Source organism: Paramisgurnus dabryanus, chromosome 20, assembly GCF_030506205.2.
Source record: "Paramisgurnus dabryanus chromosome 20, PD_genome_1.1, whole genome shotgun sequence".
NCBI lineage: Eukaryota > Metazoa > Chordata > Actinopteri > Cypriniformes > Cobitidae > Paramisgurnus > Paramisgurnus dabryanus.
In genome coordinates this window covers 6,581,238-6,596,788 of record NC_133356.1, presented here as the reverse complement: position 1 = coordinate 6,596,788, position 15,551 = coordinate 6,581,238, and the positions used below count along the sequence as shown (strand labels likewise).

General features: G+C 33.9%; 1 protein-coding gene and 1 long non-coding RNA gene across 3 annotated transcripts in view; one reads left to right on the top strand and one right to left on the bottom strand.

Moving 5' to 3' along the window:
• On the bottom strand, nt 1-15,206 carry LOC135786658 (uncharacterized). The gene is made up of 3 exons (XR_010546973.1): nt 15,067-15,206; nt 10,091-10,159; nt 1-591 (listed from the first exon to the last, which is right to left on the bottom strand). It is a non-coding gene; the product is annotated as an uncharacterized lncRNA (long non-coding RNA).
• fndc5a (fibronectin type III domain containing 5a) overlaps nt 15,032-15,551 on the top strand; it is a 14,548-nt gene continuing 14,028 nt past the window's right edge. For both annotated transcript variants that reach the window (XM_065296148.1, XM_065296149.1), the window contains exon 1: nt 15,032-15,361. In XM_065296148.1, the coding sequence (XP_065152220.1) occupies nt 15,199-15,361 (163 nt within the window). In that variant the 5' untranslated portion in view covers nt 15,032-15,198. The remainder of the gene's footprint in view (nt 15,362-15,551) is intronic.

The following is a 15,551-nucleotide window of genomic DNA, read 5'->3' as shown; positions in this document are numbered from 1 at the left end:
CTGAAAAAAACCCATTAGGCTCAATCCTGACTGTGAGGTACATCAAGTCCTGTCGTGACAAAAGAATGACAAAACCACGACTAAAACTGTATTTCATTGAGTTTCTTATTAATAATCTTTTTATACGTTTTATAGATTATACCGTTTAATTTTTTACATGTATTTGTTTGTAAATATGTACAGTTTATATTTCAATGCTTTGGCAGTGTAAAGATTCTTTTTGCCATGCAAATCCTAATAACACTATTTAAATCTTAAAAAAATAATCTTATGAGAGGAAAAATGAGATAATGTCAACTGAAATGTAAACCAATAATTTTCAGGTGACAAAATGACTGTAGCAGGGTAAAGTGATGAAGAGGTCACAGAGAGAGGTGAGAGGTCATTCATATTCGCATACTTGAGGAAAGTGAGGAGCAGGACTGGAAGAATGTAGGTGGATCTTCATTGTGATGCGTCGTGTCTCAACTCCGCCCCCCTGCAGATCTCTTTGATGATAAAGAGTTGAGGATGTCACTGTATCACCCCAGAGGTCACCTGCGCTGTGAACCCCAAAAAGTGCTCGGCAGGGTTGGGGTCAAACTTTTGTCCCTAAAGAAAATAAACACGCTGTTGAGACGAGAACAGGGAAGGTCTTGGCAAAATTTAAACAAATAGAACAGGAAAAGGGGGTTGTGTATGCTAAGTGTGCTAATGAGATGGGAAAATACACATTGCATAATTTAGGGTGTTAATTTGAACAACTGTAAAGCATAAGATTAATGTGTGACACTAAAGTGAATCAATAAAGTGTTGGGAAACGTATGCAGAAAGACTTTGGTAAACAATTGGTTTGCTTTTCTTGCAGCAGAAAATTATTTATGCACCTGTTTTTTATGTTTTAAAGCACAAAATACTGTGTTTCAAGTCATGTGCTTACTACAGAGAAATATTTGAATATTATTTTATAGTGAAATATCCAATAAGGTTCATGCATAATAAATGTCAATTCATATTTACAATTTTTTATTTGCATATACAGTTGTAATATACAACTCATCCACTTACATGTATATCAATAATTTCTTCATGTATTTAATTTTCCTATTCATAAGTTCCTGAAAACAGATGTCCAAACACAGTCCAGACGTCTAAGCTTAAACAAGGCAAAACTTGGCTGTCAGTGAAAATTTAACAGATAATCATCGCCCCGGATGCAAAGAAATACTGTGGGTGGGGGCAAAACAATAACTGCCATGTTCTTGTATTCTGGTGCCTTTCAATTAAACAATTGCTTTAATAGCCTAAAAGATTAGTTTTTTTCTGTTGTGTTGGGGTCGTGCAGCAGGCGAAAGTAGTAAAAACACGAAATGGAGTTTCAATTATATTGACTAAATGAGCCAAGGAGATTGGATTGGTTGTGGCTAGAAGGGAAACAGCTACGGCCAAAATCTCATGAAATCTCGCCAGATGAGCGATGTTTTTTTCTAAAACGAACCCCATTTCACCAGCACTTCACGAGATTTAGGCCATAGGTGTATCATATCTAGCCAGAACCGCTTTTTTGTCCTAATCCTACCCACAAACTAACCCACCCACATGCCCCACCCATGTATAATGGTTATAATGTCCATGCCCAAAATAAATGTAAAAAATTAAACCAAACACCTTGTAATCACTGTTTACATTGTTACATGACTGAATATCTAACATGATCTCACGGAAAGTTGGGTTATAAATATATAAATTTGATTCATTTATTTGTGTCCATGGCACAAAATTAAGCTTTTTTTCTTTTTTTGTCATTAAATGTATTGTTTTTATTTTTTTCCCCTATTTTTAAATCATTGTTGCTTGGAGTTGGGGTTAGATTTAGGGTTTGGGTTAGGATGTACTTTTATGTATTGGTTTCTACATGTTTTTCTTCCGCTTTTAAAACTATTCTCGCCTAGAGTTGGGGTTCGGATGTCTAAAAATCTAACAGAAAGTGATTTAAACCCTAACCCCAAGCGACATTGCACTGAAAAAAAATATTCATTCAATTTACTCAATTTTTTAGTGGTTGCAATAAATTTATTTAAGCTACATTTAAACAATAGTTTTTTTATTTTATTTTATTTAGAAATGTTTTTGTTTAATTGTAGCTTAACTAAATTGATATTGCAACCACTTACTTTAAAAAATTTAGTAAATTGAATGAATAATTTTTTTTAGTTTGGTAAGAAAATAGGAAAAAACAATGAGAAAACAATACATAAAATTAAACGAAAAAGAAAGTCATGCAACAGACATGAAAAACTATTTTTAAAAATTGGTACAAGTGACTCGCATTCGTGCTCAACACTGAAAAACATGATTTATTCAATTTACTCTATTTCTTCTATTTTTTTTTTCTTTTTTTGCAATCAATTTATTTAAGCTATATTTAAACAAACGTTTTTTTGTTTTGTTTTGTTTTTCAAATTTTTTTTTAAAGTAGCTTAAATAAATTGATCGCAACCACTTACCTTAAAAATTGAGCAAATTGAATGAATCATTTTTTTTTTCAGTGAAGGCACGAAACAAAGCTGAATTTCGGACATGGACATGAATAAATTAATCAAATTTTGTGTGACTATAAGATGACTTTCCGTGAGATCAGTCTGGAATATATTGCAACATCTCACAAGTTATTTTGGAAAAAAAGATTTTGGCTATAAAAGTGTGTTACTCATAGCTGGACTATATCGAGTCTATAGTTAACCTAAACGGTGAAATGATGGCTATTACCTGCTGGGGTAGGCTACTTTTATATACCTGCAATTTTGTAAAATATTTTATGAGTACTAATTTTGTGTTTTTCTTTAAAAACTGATTCCAAAAGTGAAGAGTTTGCCAAAGAGGAAAGGAAAGTGCTATATGCAATGACACACAATGTGGTCTGTTTATTGATATTGAGGAGTGTTTCGTTCTGCCCTCTAGTGGTAGTCTTGTGTACTGCCTCTTATATCCACAACAGTATAATGCCACAGAATAATAAAAGTACATGAATTTCAAGGAGCCAATTCTGACATTTCACATTTTGTCTGATACTTTGATGAGCCAGACTGACATACTGTACATGAATTATTTGTTACCACTGCTTCAATTCAAACAAACACAAGTGAGGCACAAACAAAATGAGCATTACAAATAAGATAAAGTATTAAACAAACTGGAAAACTCAAGAAGAAGGGAAAGAAGATGAAGCGAATTCTCAAAATCCCACAGAGCTGCAGTGCCGAGGTCTGCATTTATTATTAAAGCATCTTCATCACTCAGAAACATTACATAACCTGAACACTCACTTACTCACAAATGTGCCGAACACACTTTCTATGGCATCTTTTAAAGGTGCAACATATTTTTTTAGCAGATGGTAAAGAAATAATGAAATGGGAAGAGCGACACTGGTTTCCATCACTTATTATTTGATTGAAGATGGTTAGTAAACCGTATTGATTGATCTTGCTTGATGTGTGGATATGTGCTCATTATGTAAATTATAAATAAACTACAAATTTGTTCTGATGGTATGTTATTAATATTTTTCTCTTCATGTGCGAGTAACATATCTTTTTCTCTATGCCTAAGCTTTGTGTTAAAGAGGAAAAGATTACATTATTACATTGCTATTTCTTACTATTTAGGATATCCAAATTTGACACATGAATAATTAATATGACAATGTAACATAATCTAATTATTTTGTTAAACTTGTAGTGTTTGCTAAAGCAAATATCATTTGTGATATTTAGACAATAAAACAAGCACCTAAAATCCCAGAACTAGGGCAGTAAAATATACAGAAATAATTGCAAACGTTTGCATATGGCAATGCTTTGCAATAACTAAATGACTTCAATACTTCAAAAAGTTATGCATAGTCAAAATTTTAGGTTGATGCAGATAGCAGAAAGAGTGATGCTTTTTATTCAAAAAGAATGTGAAACATGTACTGCATGTTGATTGTATCATTTTCATTTTTTAAAAACAATTTAAATTAATTTTACAGCATTATTGCATTGCATGTTGTATATCACATTATTTAGTTATTGCATATCCTGTTTTTCTCCAAATAGGCGTCATGTGTGTGGTTAGTAACTTCAAAATAAGTGTTCTGCGTGTCGAGTGAACCCATCACGTGTCTTGTCGAAATAAGTGCCTGCTGCAGACTCGTCTAAAGGGTTTATTATAAAAGAGACGCTCGTGTTTGCCAGATACTCGCATAATCTCATGCGTAATCAGAGTTTACTGTTAAGGGAGTGTCTTGCGTGTATTTTGGGAACACTGAAAAAAAATTCCGTAGAAATTGCAGCTGGGTTGCCGGTAATTTACCGTAGATTTAAATTTATGTTTTTAACTGGCAACATTTTGTTCAAAGTTAAATGAACATTAAACATTTACAAGTCTTTGTCTTTATAGAGTAAAACTAAAAAAACAGCATCAAGCAAAACATTCTGGGAAACAAAATCTGAAGCAAAAAACAGAAAAAGGTTGATGATGACTTCTGGTTCCCAGAATGCTTTGCATGAGGCTGTTATTGTATAGTTTTATTCTGTAAAGATAAAGACTGGTTAATATTTAAAATTGATTTAACTTTGAACAAATTCTTGCCTGTAAATTGCATAAATGTAAATCTATGGTAAATTACCGGCAACCCAGCTGCAATAACATTGTAATGTCTACGGAATTTTTTTACAGTAAACGTGAGCGTCTCTTTTATCATAAACGGTTTTGACACGTGTACAGCAGGTGCTTATTTTGACAAAACACGCGATGCACATGGTTCATAAGACGCAACAAACACATATTTTGAAAACACGAGCAAAACACATGACACTCCGAACACATATGAATTTGCGCCCCTTGGAAGAGCATTCATGAGCCGCCACTGATATTGTATTATATTATTAGGCTATATTTTATTTTAATGCATTACTAACATAATTGGATATCATTGATTACCGTTTAAATTCTATCATTGCTTCCAGATTTTAAAAACATGTGAGTTACAGTTCTGTGTTTGTTTTCTGAACACTGTAAAAAAAATCAGTAGAAATTGCAGCTAGGTTGCCGGTAATTTTCCGTAGATTTAAATTTATGTTATTTACTGGCAACATTTTGTTCAAAGTTAAATGAACATTTAACATTTACAAGTCTTTGTCTTTACAGAGTAAAACTAAAAAAAAGCATCAAGCAAACACTCTGGGAAACAAAATCTGAAGCAAAAAACAGAAAAAGGTTGATGATGATTTCTGGTTACCAGAATGCTTTGCATGAGGCTGTTATTGTATAGTTTTATTCTGTAAAGATAAAGACTTGTTAATATTTAAAATTTATTTAACTTTGAACAAACTCTTGCCAGTAAATAACATATATTTAAATCTACGGTAAATTACCGGCAACCCAGCTGCAACAACATTGTAATTTCTACGGAATTTTTTTACAGTGTGAACAGGGGCCGGAGAGTAAGACTTGAACTGACTTTGGTCGAAATCTCTTTATATTTTACATTGAGATCTTATGTAATACAATTTGAGTGTCTTCACTTATTTATGTGCATGAATTTTTTTAGACCCTACGGAGAAAAAGAGACACAAAGAGCTTTTTCTCTGTCAAGATCAAGGTGAGGGATATGACGGGGTCTAAGCTTGTCCTACTGCATGATCATTCATATCCAGAAAATAAAAAAGGAAGTAAAAGAAATAGCAATGTTTAGAATAATCTTCAAAGCTCTACTTGTTGTCCCAGAAACACCTGACATCCAAACCTTCAGAACTTCTGTTTTTATCTTCCTGAAGGGCGATGAGTCTAAAACATGAAACCTGTCTTAATAACAAATGTCTGGCCTTGTTTAAGGAAGTAAACTGAACAAATACTTCTGTCAGGGTAACAGAGAAAGAGAGCGACGGATGAAATCTGTGTTTGCTTACAGATGAAGTTCATTATTTCACAGTTGCTTTCATGAATATATATCTAATAAAACTTGATCACACCAGATGAAAGTGAGATTGCCATCAAAGAGGCTTCACGAAAAGACAAAAAGTGAAGATTGGGGCAAGTTGTCATGATTTATTTTTCTGTAAAGTTTTTTTCTATGCATGCACACCTTAAAGTCCTGACTAAAAAAAGATTGTCGCCATTATAACCCAGAAATAAGACAAATTTCTAAACAATAATTTAAACAGTAATCTAAACAGTACATTTAATCATTTGCTTAAAATCTTTATTATATATATCTGACCTGTGCGGCAATGGACATCAATGTGGTTTTATTGTGTTTACTTGCAACAGGTGTTAATAAATGAAATTATGATAATATTGAAATTTTATTTAATTTAATTCTAGACTACTCATTTAAAAAAAAAACTTTCATAGCCCTTAAGTTGTAATTATTTTTTAATTGCTACGGTGAAGTGTTTGATATTGAATTTAGCTTTGTATGCCACAACTCTATTTCAAAGATCTGGAGAATGGTTAGGATTAAGCAATAAGCCTTATACAATTTCCTGAATATAAAAAGTATTATTTTACAAATCAAACAGTATGGTTTGTACTGAAGTGCTGTATGATTTATAATAGTTAGTGCAAATGGCGTGCAGGGTCTCCGGTGGTCTGGCTTTTCTGGGGATGAACAAAACGATGAAGAACAACAAAATAACTCATTACTATTCACCTACTAACAGAAGCACACAACAGAATATCACACCTGGAGACAATACATTTGAAAATTTTCTTACAAAACTCATTTATGTGGCTATAATTCTGGATGCTTTAACACGTTTCATTTTTTTAGTAAAAATATAAAGTGTCATAGTGTCCTCTTTGACGTTTATAACAAACCAAACCGTTCGAAAATTGGTAGAAAATTATGCAAGTTATGGTCATTTAAAAGTACATGCTCCATTAAAACACAATGCTACGAGTGAGCGAGCGCCCTATGGTGAGATGGCCACCGGTTGATGACGTTAGAGACTCCACCATCTAGCCTTTATTATACATATCTATGACTTTCATAGCAGGGGACTATTTTCGGGTAGTGCTTAATATCACTACGCCTGCTGCAGCCATGTTACGGCAGCAAAGTCCTTGATAATTACGCCAGAATGAGAGTATAGTTCCTAGCCATATCTGCCTAGAAAATCGCAACTTTTAATTTTCTGTCGGTCTTAGCACACGATGTAACTACAAAAGAGACATGTTTTAAATAGGAAAAATATCAAAACTCTTTGGTTAAAACTTAAGCGCAATGCTAATGGTCTAATTAGATTACATGGATTATCCTAAGCTATGCTAAAAGTGCTAGCGCCAGACCTGGAGATCAGCTGAATGGATTCCAAAACGATAAAAATCAAATGTTTAACTCTAGGGGAGCTGGAAAATGAGCATATTTTGGAGTGTCACTTTAATATTTGTGAAACCTACGTTGTGAAGCTGCTTTATTTTTCTTGGGGATAAATATACAAACTGCTAAGATTGTGGTTATTTTAATCATTTGGTATTTTAATAAAAGCATCCCACATACTGTACAAACAGTCTTTGCTTGCTTACTTTCAATCTGGGTTAACTTTGAATCAAAATGGAACGAACCCGGCCGCTGGTAAAATTTAGCCAAAAAAAATCATAAAATACACTGTTAGAAATAAAGGTACAAAAGTTGCACGGTACTTTTACAATATCCTTCTAATATGTACAAGTAACAAAGCTTTTCTTTCGGTACACATTGTTTTATTTATTTTATATGTCTGTGTTTATTTTATAACTCTTTCTATCTGTCCCTCACCGGACACGAAAATGCAAATAAGTAAACAATAAACAAAGAAATATTGTCCTCCAATGGCCCCTGTTCTTTCAGCTTTGATCTGCATATTTGCATTGTTCATGTTGTTCTGCTGAAAGCCTCTATAATCACACAATCACCGGCCTTTCACATCTCACATTAAGTATCAAAAGCTGCAGGAACAGAGTGTACACAGATCTGAAACTACAGACCAGGCCTATGCAAATCTTACCCTGGAGGTCCGGAGCACTACAGAGTTTAGCTTCAACCTTGATCAAACACACCTGAGCAAGTTAATCAAGGTCTTTATGATCACTAGACAGTCACAGGTGGGTAAGTTTGATTAGGGTTGGAGCTAAACTCTGTAGTGCTCGGCCCTCCGGGGTAAGATTTGAATACCCCTGCTACAGACCCAAAACCGCTTTTAATACAAAATAAAGTCAGGTAAAGAGAGTCTCAAGTCTCAATCTTGAGGATATTAAGAGCAAAGTTTGATTTTAATCATTAGTTTCATTATGATGTTTAATCTTTGACATGATCTTACTCAGTCAATATTAAAGATATTAAGGTTATATTTATTTTATTTCATATTAGGGTGATTTTAAAAAATGACTAGCTGGGCACCGTCTGGGTTACAAATAGTATTTTTCTACTGTACTTAAAGTTTGAAAATGTTCAATTTCAGTTTAACCTCAATTTATTTTGACAACACAACTTCCTGAAAAGTATTATTTACCATAATGTATCATTCGCATGGATGGTGCCCAAGAATAATACTGTACAGTTCATCCACTTTTCTCTAAACTGTGATTGGTCACAAAGATCACCCAGTAGGCATCATACAGATACTGTGTAGACTGTTATTTGCTAATAAATTATTTTGTCTGATGCCAACCATTTAAAAAAAAAGCTTAGGTTCAACAAATTATATTATTTGATTGAGAAAGAATTATAAAAGTAATATGAACGTAAAATACTGTTAAAGTATAGTATAGTTCATCATATTATAACTCATATTGAAAAACATAAAAAGGTTGCACACAGAGCGTAATGAATTTCAATGTAGATTCATATAGTCTGGCTATAAGTAACCCTCTGCCAAAACAAACTTGAATTTGGTTACATGCCGTTTTTGCAAAAATAACTTGCAAGATATATGATAGTCAAAAATGTATGCAAAGTGATTAAAAGGTGTTTGGTTTCATTATATTTATTAATTTTATTTCATTTCTTTTGTGGTTTTTGGGTTAGACATCTATAAAAATATTACTGACAGCCCAAATTTTGCTTAGACGTCTGGACTGTGTTTTTGGACGGCTATTAAACGTCTTTTAAACGCAAAATTAGTTGCTGAGCTGCTTTCCAAAAACTTTTTTTTCTTCAATAATTTCTTTCAGTGTCATTTATCCTTCTATTTTCATATCTGTTGCACCTATAAATGTGTTTCAGTTAAGCAAGAACAGAAAAGGGGTAATGATGGAAAAATGCTCTTATTCTCAAGTGTACACAGCTCACTTAATGAACAAAGTACCACAAATAGAGAACCTACCTCAGTTTTTTTTTGTTTTTTTTTTGCCTTTTTTGAACAGATTTTCTGCAGAAAGGTTTTTGCTGTGCATGTGGAAGAGCACAAAGCCTGCAGCAAAAATTCATGACCATCATTTATATTGTTTGGTTGGACTTCCAAGTCCATTTTTTTATTTTATTCCATTATTAATACAAATATTAACTTCAACAAAAATGTTCAACATGCAATTATTCTACCAAGCAACAAAGTTCAGTTTTCTAAATCTTTTTCTAAAAATTCACTGTTGCTAGGCAACATAATGTATCATTATTCACAATCTATCTTCGCCCATTAATGATTTTTTTTTATAATTGTACGTTTTTGCATGCACGTTTTTTGCACCTTGCACAAATTAGCCACCTTGTAAAATACATATAAATTCCCATGGCTTAATCTGTTCTGAGTTTTTTTGCCTTTTTCGAACAGATTTTCTGCAGAAAGGTTTTTGCTGTGCATGTGGAAGAGCACAAAATTCATAACCATCATTTATATTGTTTGGTTGAACTTCAATTATTAATAAAAATATTAACTTCAACAAAAATGTTAAATATGCAATTATTCTACCAAGCAACAAAGTTCAGTTTTCTAAATCTTTTTCTAAAAATTCACTGTTGCTAGGCAACATACCGTAGGATGAATTAATTTGCAATGGCAAGTGTGCATTTACAGCAATGGCTTTGACTGCAGCTCAACCAATCCCACTTTTCAACAATGAAAGTGCATGTTTTATATAAATAACTTACTCTGGTTGTTGCTCTTTTTGAAGTATGCCAGATCTCCATGCACCATCTTAACCCCGTAACCATGTGTCTCTGCAGAAAGAAACAGAAAGTGAGAGACTTACACCAACAAATGGTTCGATTTTTGTGTATCTTTGGTGCGTGATGTACCTCTTTGTAATAGAAAATGTCATGCTGCATATTTTGCTTCATGGACAGCACATAATTTAATGATATAATGTACATTGCAGTTTGTGTGTATTTTATGAGATGGCAAATTTGTTTGCATTTGTGCAATCTATTTTCGCCCATGAATGTATCATTATTCATTAATGATTTTTTATAATTGTACGTTTTTGCATGCATGTTTTTTGCACCTTGCACAAATTAGCCACCTTGTAAAATACATATAAATTCCCATGAGATTAGGCTAAATTTGTTCTGTACTATGAAACTCATAAAAACTAACTCCGATTTGCACATCTCCGATGATCTTTAGCATCTTTCTTAAATCTATCCAAAGATGAATACTCTTTACTTTGCAGGTAACTATAGCTGGAATGTAGGATTTTTAAGATAGGAATTTTAAAAATAACCAACAAAGATCCACAAAACCAATACAGAGGGAGGAAAAGAAAGTAAGTTAGAGTGCAGTAAAGTGTTATTCACGTCATGAACCAAATATAGAGGCAGAGATTGTAACTACACTACCTGAGTGGTATTCAATGATTAATACCTTAAATTATAAATACGGGTAGTTGGAAAGCTGATGTGGTTTCAGGACTCTGACACTTTTTTGCATGATGACACTTTTAAAGGAAAAGTTCGGCAACTGCTTATGTAACGTCTGTGAGGATGGAAAGCACAGAACAGGAGGCCTGTGGGATAAACCGGCTTTCCTACTGAGCTTCACAAAAATTTGATATGTCTTTCATCTTTATTCAATAACACCAACTGGGAACTTGCAGTGTGGGACGTTTGCAATAAAATGAGTCGATGAAGAAGAGATTCATACCTGCAGGTTCATACCGACAGCTGTCTCTGCTCATCCAGAATAAACATTAAAGATTTATTCAACAGCCTCAATTTATATACAGTATAGATGATAATATATGTGATGAGTTGAATGTATCTGTTAGTATTAGTTTAGTTTGAAAACAGCATGAATATTTTATATATCACTACAAAAAGTATGTAAAATGCCTGATTCGTTTATCTGAATCATCTGAATGAATTAATTCATTAAAATCAATTCTTCTTCTACATTGACTACATCAATCATAACCATATTTACAGAGAAGCCCTGCAGTGTAAATGGAAAAGCAATGGACAACAGACAGAGTGCATTAAGATGATGGCAAAACATAGCTGTATTTGAACGCAAACTAATTTTACACCATTAGGGACATACAGACATTTTTCCTATTCCATCGTAATGGAAAATGAATAGTTCATGCAATTCTGTCATTTACTCACCCTTTGTTTATTTCAAACAAATGGTACACAAAATCTTAATTTTAACATCCTGAAACATCCTGAGAGCCTTATTTTATGTAAAAGCTTCAAAAGGGAAGCATGGTTATACGGGAAAGGATCTATGATTTTAACCACCAGAGTTCAAAATTTGAAGAATTAAAGGTTTTGTTTTCATAATATATGTGGGTGTACTGTGTCTAATAATTATGTACATACAAATACACACACATGCATGTATAATGTTTAAAAAAATCATATATATAAATAAATTATATATACATTTAAACATGTATATACACATGCAAATATTTCTTAAATATATACATGCATGTGGTTTTATTTAAACATAATTAAAAAACACAGCACACACACATATATATTAGGCAAACAAAAACTTTTATTCTGCAAACTGCCCTGAATGCAGTCAGATATGTAAGTTAGGGATGCACCGATATTATTTTTTTTTTTTTGGGGGGGGGGTACTGATACCAATTTAAACAGACAACTATTGGTCAAAACCGAACACTTGTTATTAAACACTTATACAATACTATACAGTTGGTCTAGTTTATTTCTGCATCAAATTATTGTTACTGAACATAGATAGGACCTATTTAACATTCAACTGACCAACATAATAAGAGAGGCACAAAGTAAGTTAACATTTTGGGGATTTTTGGCCTTTTTCCGAGATTTTAAAAAGGCCAGACGGCAGACATTTCCCCAAAATAGGCTACTCTTACTCTGACCATATGGCTTACGTGAATGAGTAATATGTCACATGATTAACTACGTGATTTACTATTTTTATCCTAATCGCACGTCTGACAAACTATAATTTGTACACTGTAAAACCTAACAGTTAACTTAACTCAAACCATTTAAGTAAACCGGTTGCATTTGACCATTTAAGTGCACATACATTTAAGTAGTGCGAACTTAAATATAAGTGCATAACTGCATGTAATTCAATTTGTTTAAGTTTTACAGTACTCAAATGTATGTGTTTTAAAACTAATGCAACCGGTTTACTTAAATGGTTTGATTTGAGTTAACTTTTGTGTGATGAAACAATTTCATCTGACGCACGCGCATTGTGGCATTTACGCATCTGGATGGAACTTAAGTTCCGGTATCTGTTTGTTTTAATGGCTGACTAGTTGCCAAACTGACTCTGTAACAAATACCTCGTCGAAAATAACAAATGTTTTGGTTTCATAAAGACGAGGCTGTGTGAAGAGAGGTTTGGTAGCCGATTTGAAGTTTATATTTTATACTTTATACATTATACAGTATAATACACATTTTACACAGTAAAAAACCCAGTCTCACGAAATTACATACCTATATAGTCACATAATTTTTTGATTCTTTTTCGTGATACTGTCACGAATTTCCGCGCCTTTTCGTGATGGTATCACGAATTTCTGTTTATGTGTCATTGTCACGTATTGGTTACTCAACTTTTCTTATTTTCAAACCATTTTCGCTTCGGTTTAGGGTTAGATTTGGTGTTTGCATTAGAATGTCACTTTAAGTATTGGATTATACGTTTTTTTTATATATATATATTTTCTTAATTTGAAACCATTGTCGCCTGGCGTTAGGGTTAGAGTTGGGTTTGGGTAAGGATGTCATTTTATGTAAATCTAACCCTAAACCGAAGCGAAAATGGTAAGAAATTAGGACAAAACAGTTGAGTAACCAATACGTGACAATGACACATAAACAGAAAATCGTGATACGATCACAAAAAAACGCGGAAATTCGTGACCATATCACGAAAAAGAATAAAAAAATAAAATAAAATATGTGACTATAGGTACGTAATTTCGTGTGACTGGGCTGAGTTTTTGATACTCTTTATATTATCTGAAGTAAGGTAATCTACCTGTTTATTTTGCTTGTTATCAGAAATTAACTCTAAAAGGACTGTTGTTATTTATTCTTTGCGAAAAAGGTTTACCGGAAGTTACGTTTGTTGCACGAAAGCCGTTTGTTTATGTTGTTACTGAAACCATCTACTGTAAAAAAAAGTGCCTTAATTTGTTTTATTTAATCAATTTGGATTTACACGTTTCTTACTATTATTTATCTTGACTAGAAATTAGTTGTTATCAGTGGCGGTTCTACACGGAGGCCAAGGGTGGCCCGTGCCTCTGTAGACATGTCCCTGGCCACCCCTGTGGCCACCCCGTGCTGACCAAATAAAAAAGTATATATTTATTTTGATTTTACACGCGAGCGCCAAAAGCGGAACTAATGCGACGCAATGTTCTACACGGGCAAACTAGAGCGGCGCACCCAACCACTGTAGTCGCCTGTGGGTGCTGCTCGGCGACTGTCTCAATTCGTTCCCAACCTCTTGATGTTGAGAATGTGGATGCAGGTTTGGGCACTGGTAAGGACTCTAGCTCACTTCACATTGGGACACTGTTCACTTGTTCTCCTGTGACGTGGCTGCGTGTTGTGATCATTTACAGCTGTTACTCATCAACAACCGGCATAACCAACATCTCGCTAACTTTTTAAAGTTTACACATTGTAAAAAGCGCTGTAATTATGCTCTTACATATACGTGCATGCAATTGGAGGAATATAATTAAATGTTACATATAAAAATGTTTACAATTTAAAATAAATATTATTTTAAATACTGATTAGATTGTGGTCCCTAACTGTCTAGCAATGTGTGTTTATATGTAAACTAAAACAAAGTTTGTCTTTATAAAAGTTTGCATTTCATAAAGTATATTGAGCAGGCTCGCATGCTTTTCGGTTGGGGGGCTTTAAAAAAGAGCCCAGCTCCCCTTTGCACCTGCACTCACTCTTGTATTAAATAAAAAAGTATATGATTGTAAAGTAAAATAAAGTTTACGGGGTAGTTTCCCGGAAAGGGATTAGTCCTAGACTCAAATACATTTAAGAGCTGTCCAAACTGAAAACAACTTGCAATGCCATATCTTAAAACACAGCTTTGTTTTGCTTCAAAATGCACACAAGTAATGTATAATGTATGTTAAAACTAGTTCTATTTCCTAATTAAACTAAGGCCTAGTCCTATCTTAAACTAATTCCTGTAACCACCCCTATAATCTTTAAATATAATTTCTTGCCAATTTTTTATGTGCCCCTCTGGTAAAACACTGGCCCCTCCTTGGCCCCCCTAGTGAAATTTGTCTAGAACCGCCACTGGTTGTTATAACTTATAAAATACAGTTAATTAAAAAAGTTGTAGCAACTCATCTCTAGTCAAGATAACTGATAGTAGCCTTATTTGCATTAACAAATTCTGACGTAGAAACTGTGCGGTCTGTCATTGAAATTCAAAGTCAAAAAAGCAGTGAGGTAAATCCAAATGATCTCCAATTTATTATAGTAAAGAAAAACAATATTAGGCTACAGTATTTTTCATGTGGTGTTCTAAATAGGGATAGAGAGAAGAATACAGTACAGTACAAGAGAGAGAGAGAGAGAGAGAGAGAGAGAGAGAGAGACTCCAGGCTCTACACGCACACACTTACCTACAGATAGTTTGAAGCCTCAGTGATGGCAGTCGTATGAAAACCTCACAGACAAAATCAATCGGCGTCGTGTGAAAATCTCCGCATTATCAATCATCATCAGGATGTGAAGCGCCTCGTGACGGGCCGCTGATGTCGAGCGCTGTCCGCGGTGCTGAAATCCCTTCACACCGTCACGTTCATCAACGACCAGATGAGATTTCACATCCAGCCTCCGTGGAAAGAATGAGAGGGTTTTTCATGCCCACACCGCTGCTCATTTTAAGCTGTTTTGGGGCGTCGTGGGTCTTGGCTGGTAAGTCATTCATAATTCACTGCTGCTTATGTGAAATGTCGCTTGATTTCGGCATCCAGTCGGGGATTACAAAATACTTACGTGGGCACATTTAGCATCACATAGGTGTGTTTCACTGAAATGCAGATGCATTAATGAGACATGTCTGTACATGTGAGGAGGAGACCCTGTCAAAGCATGCATACACAAT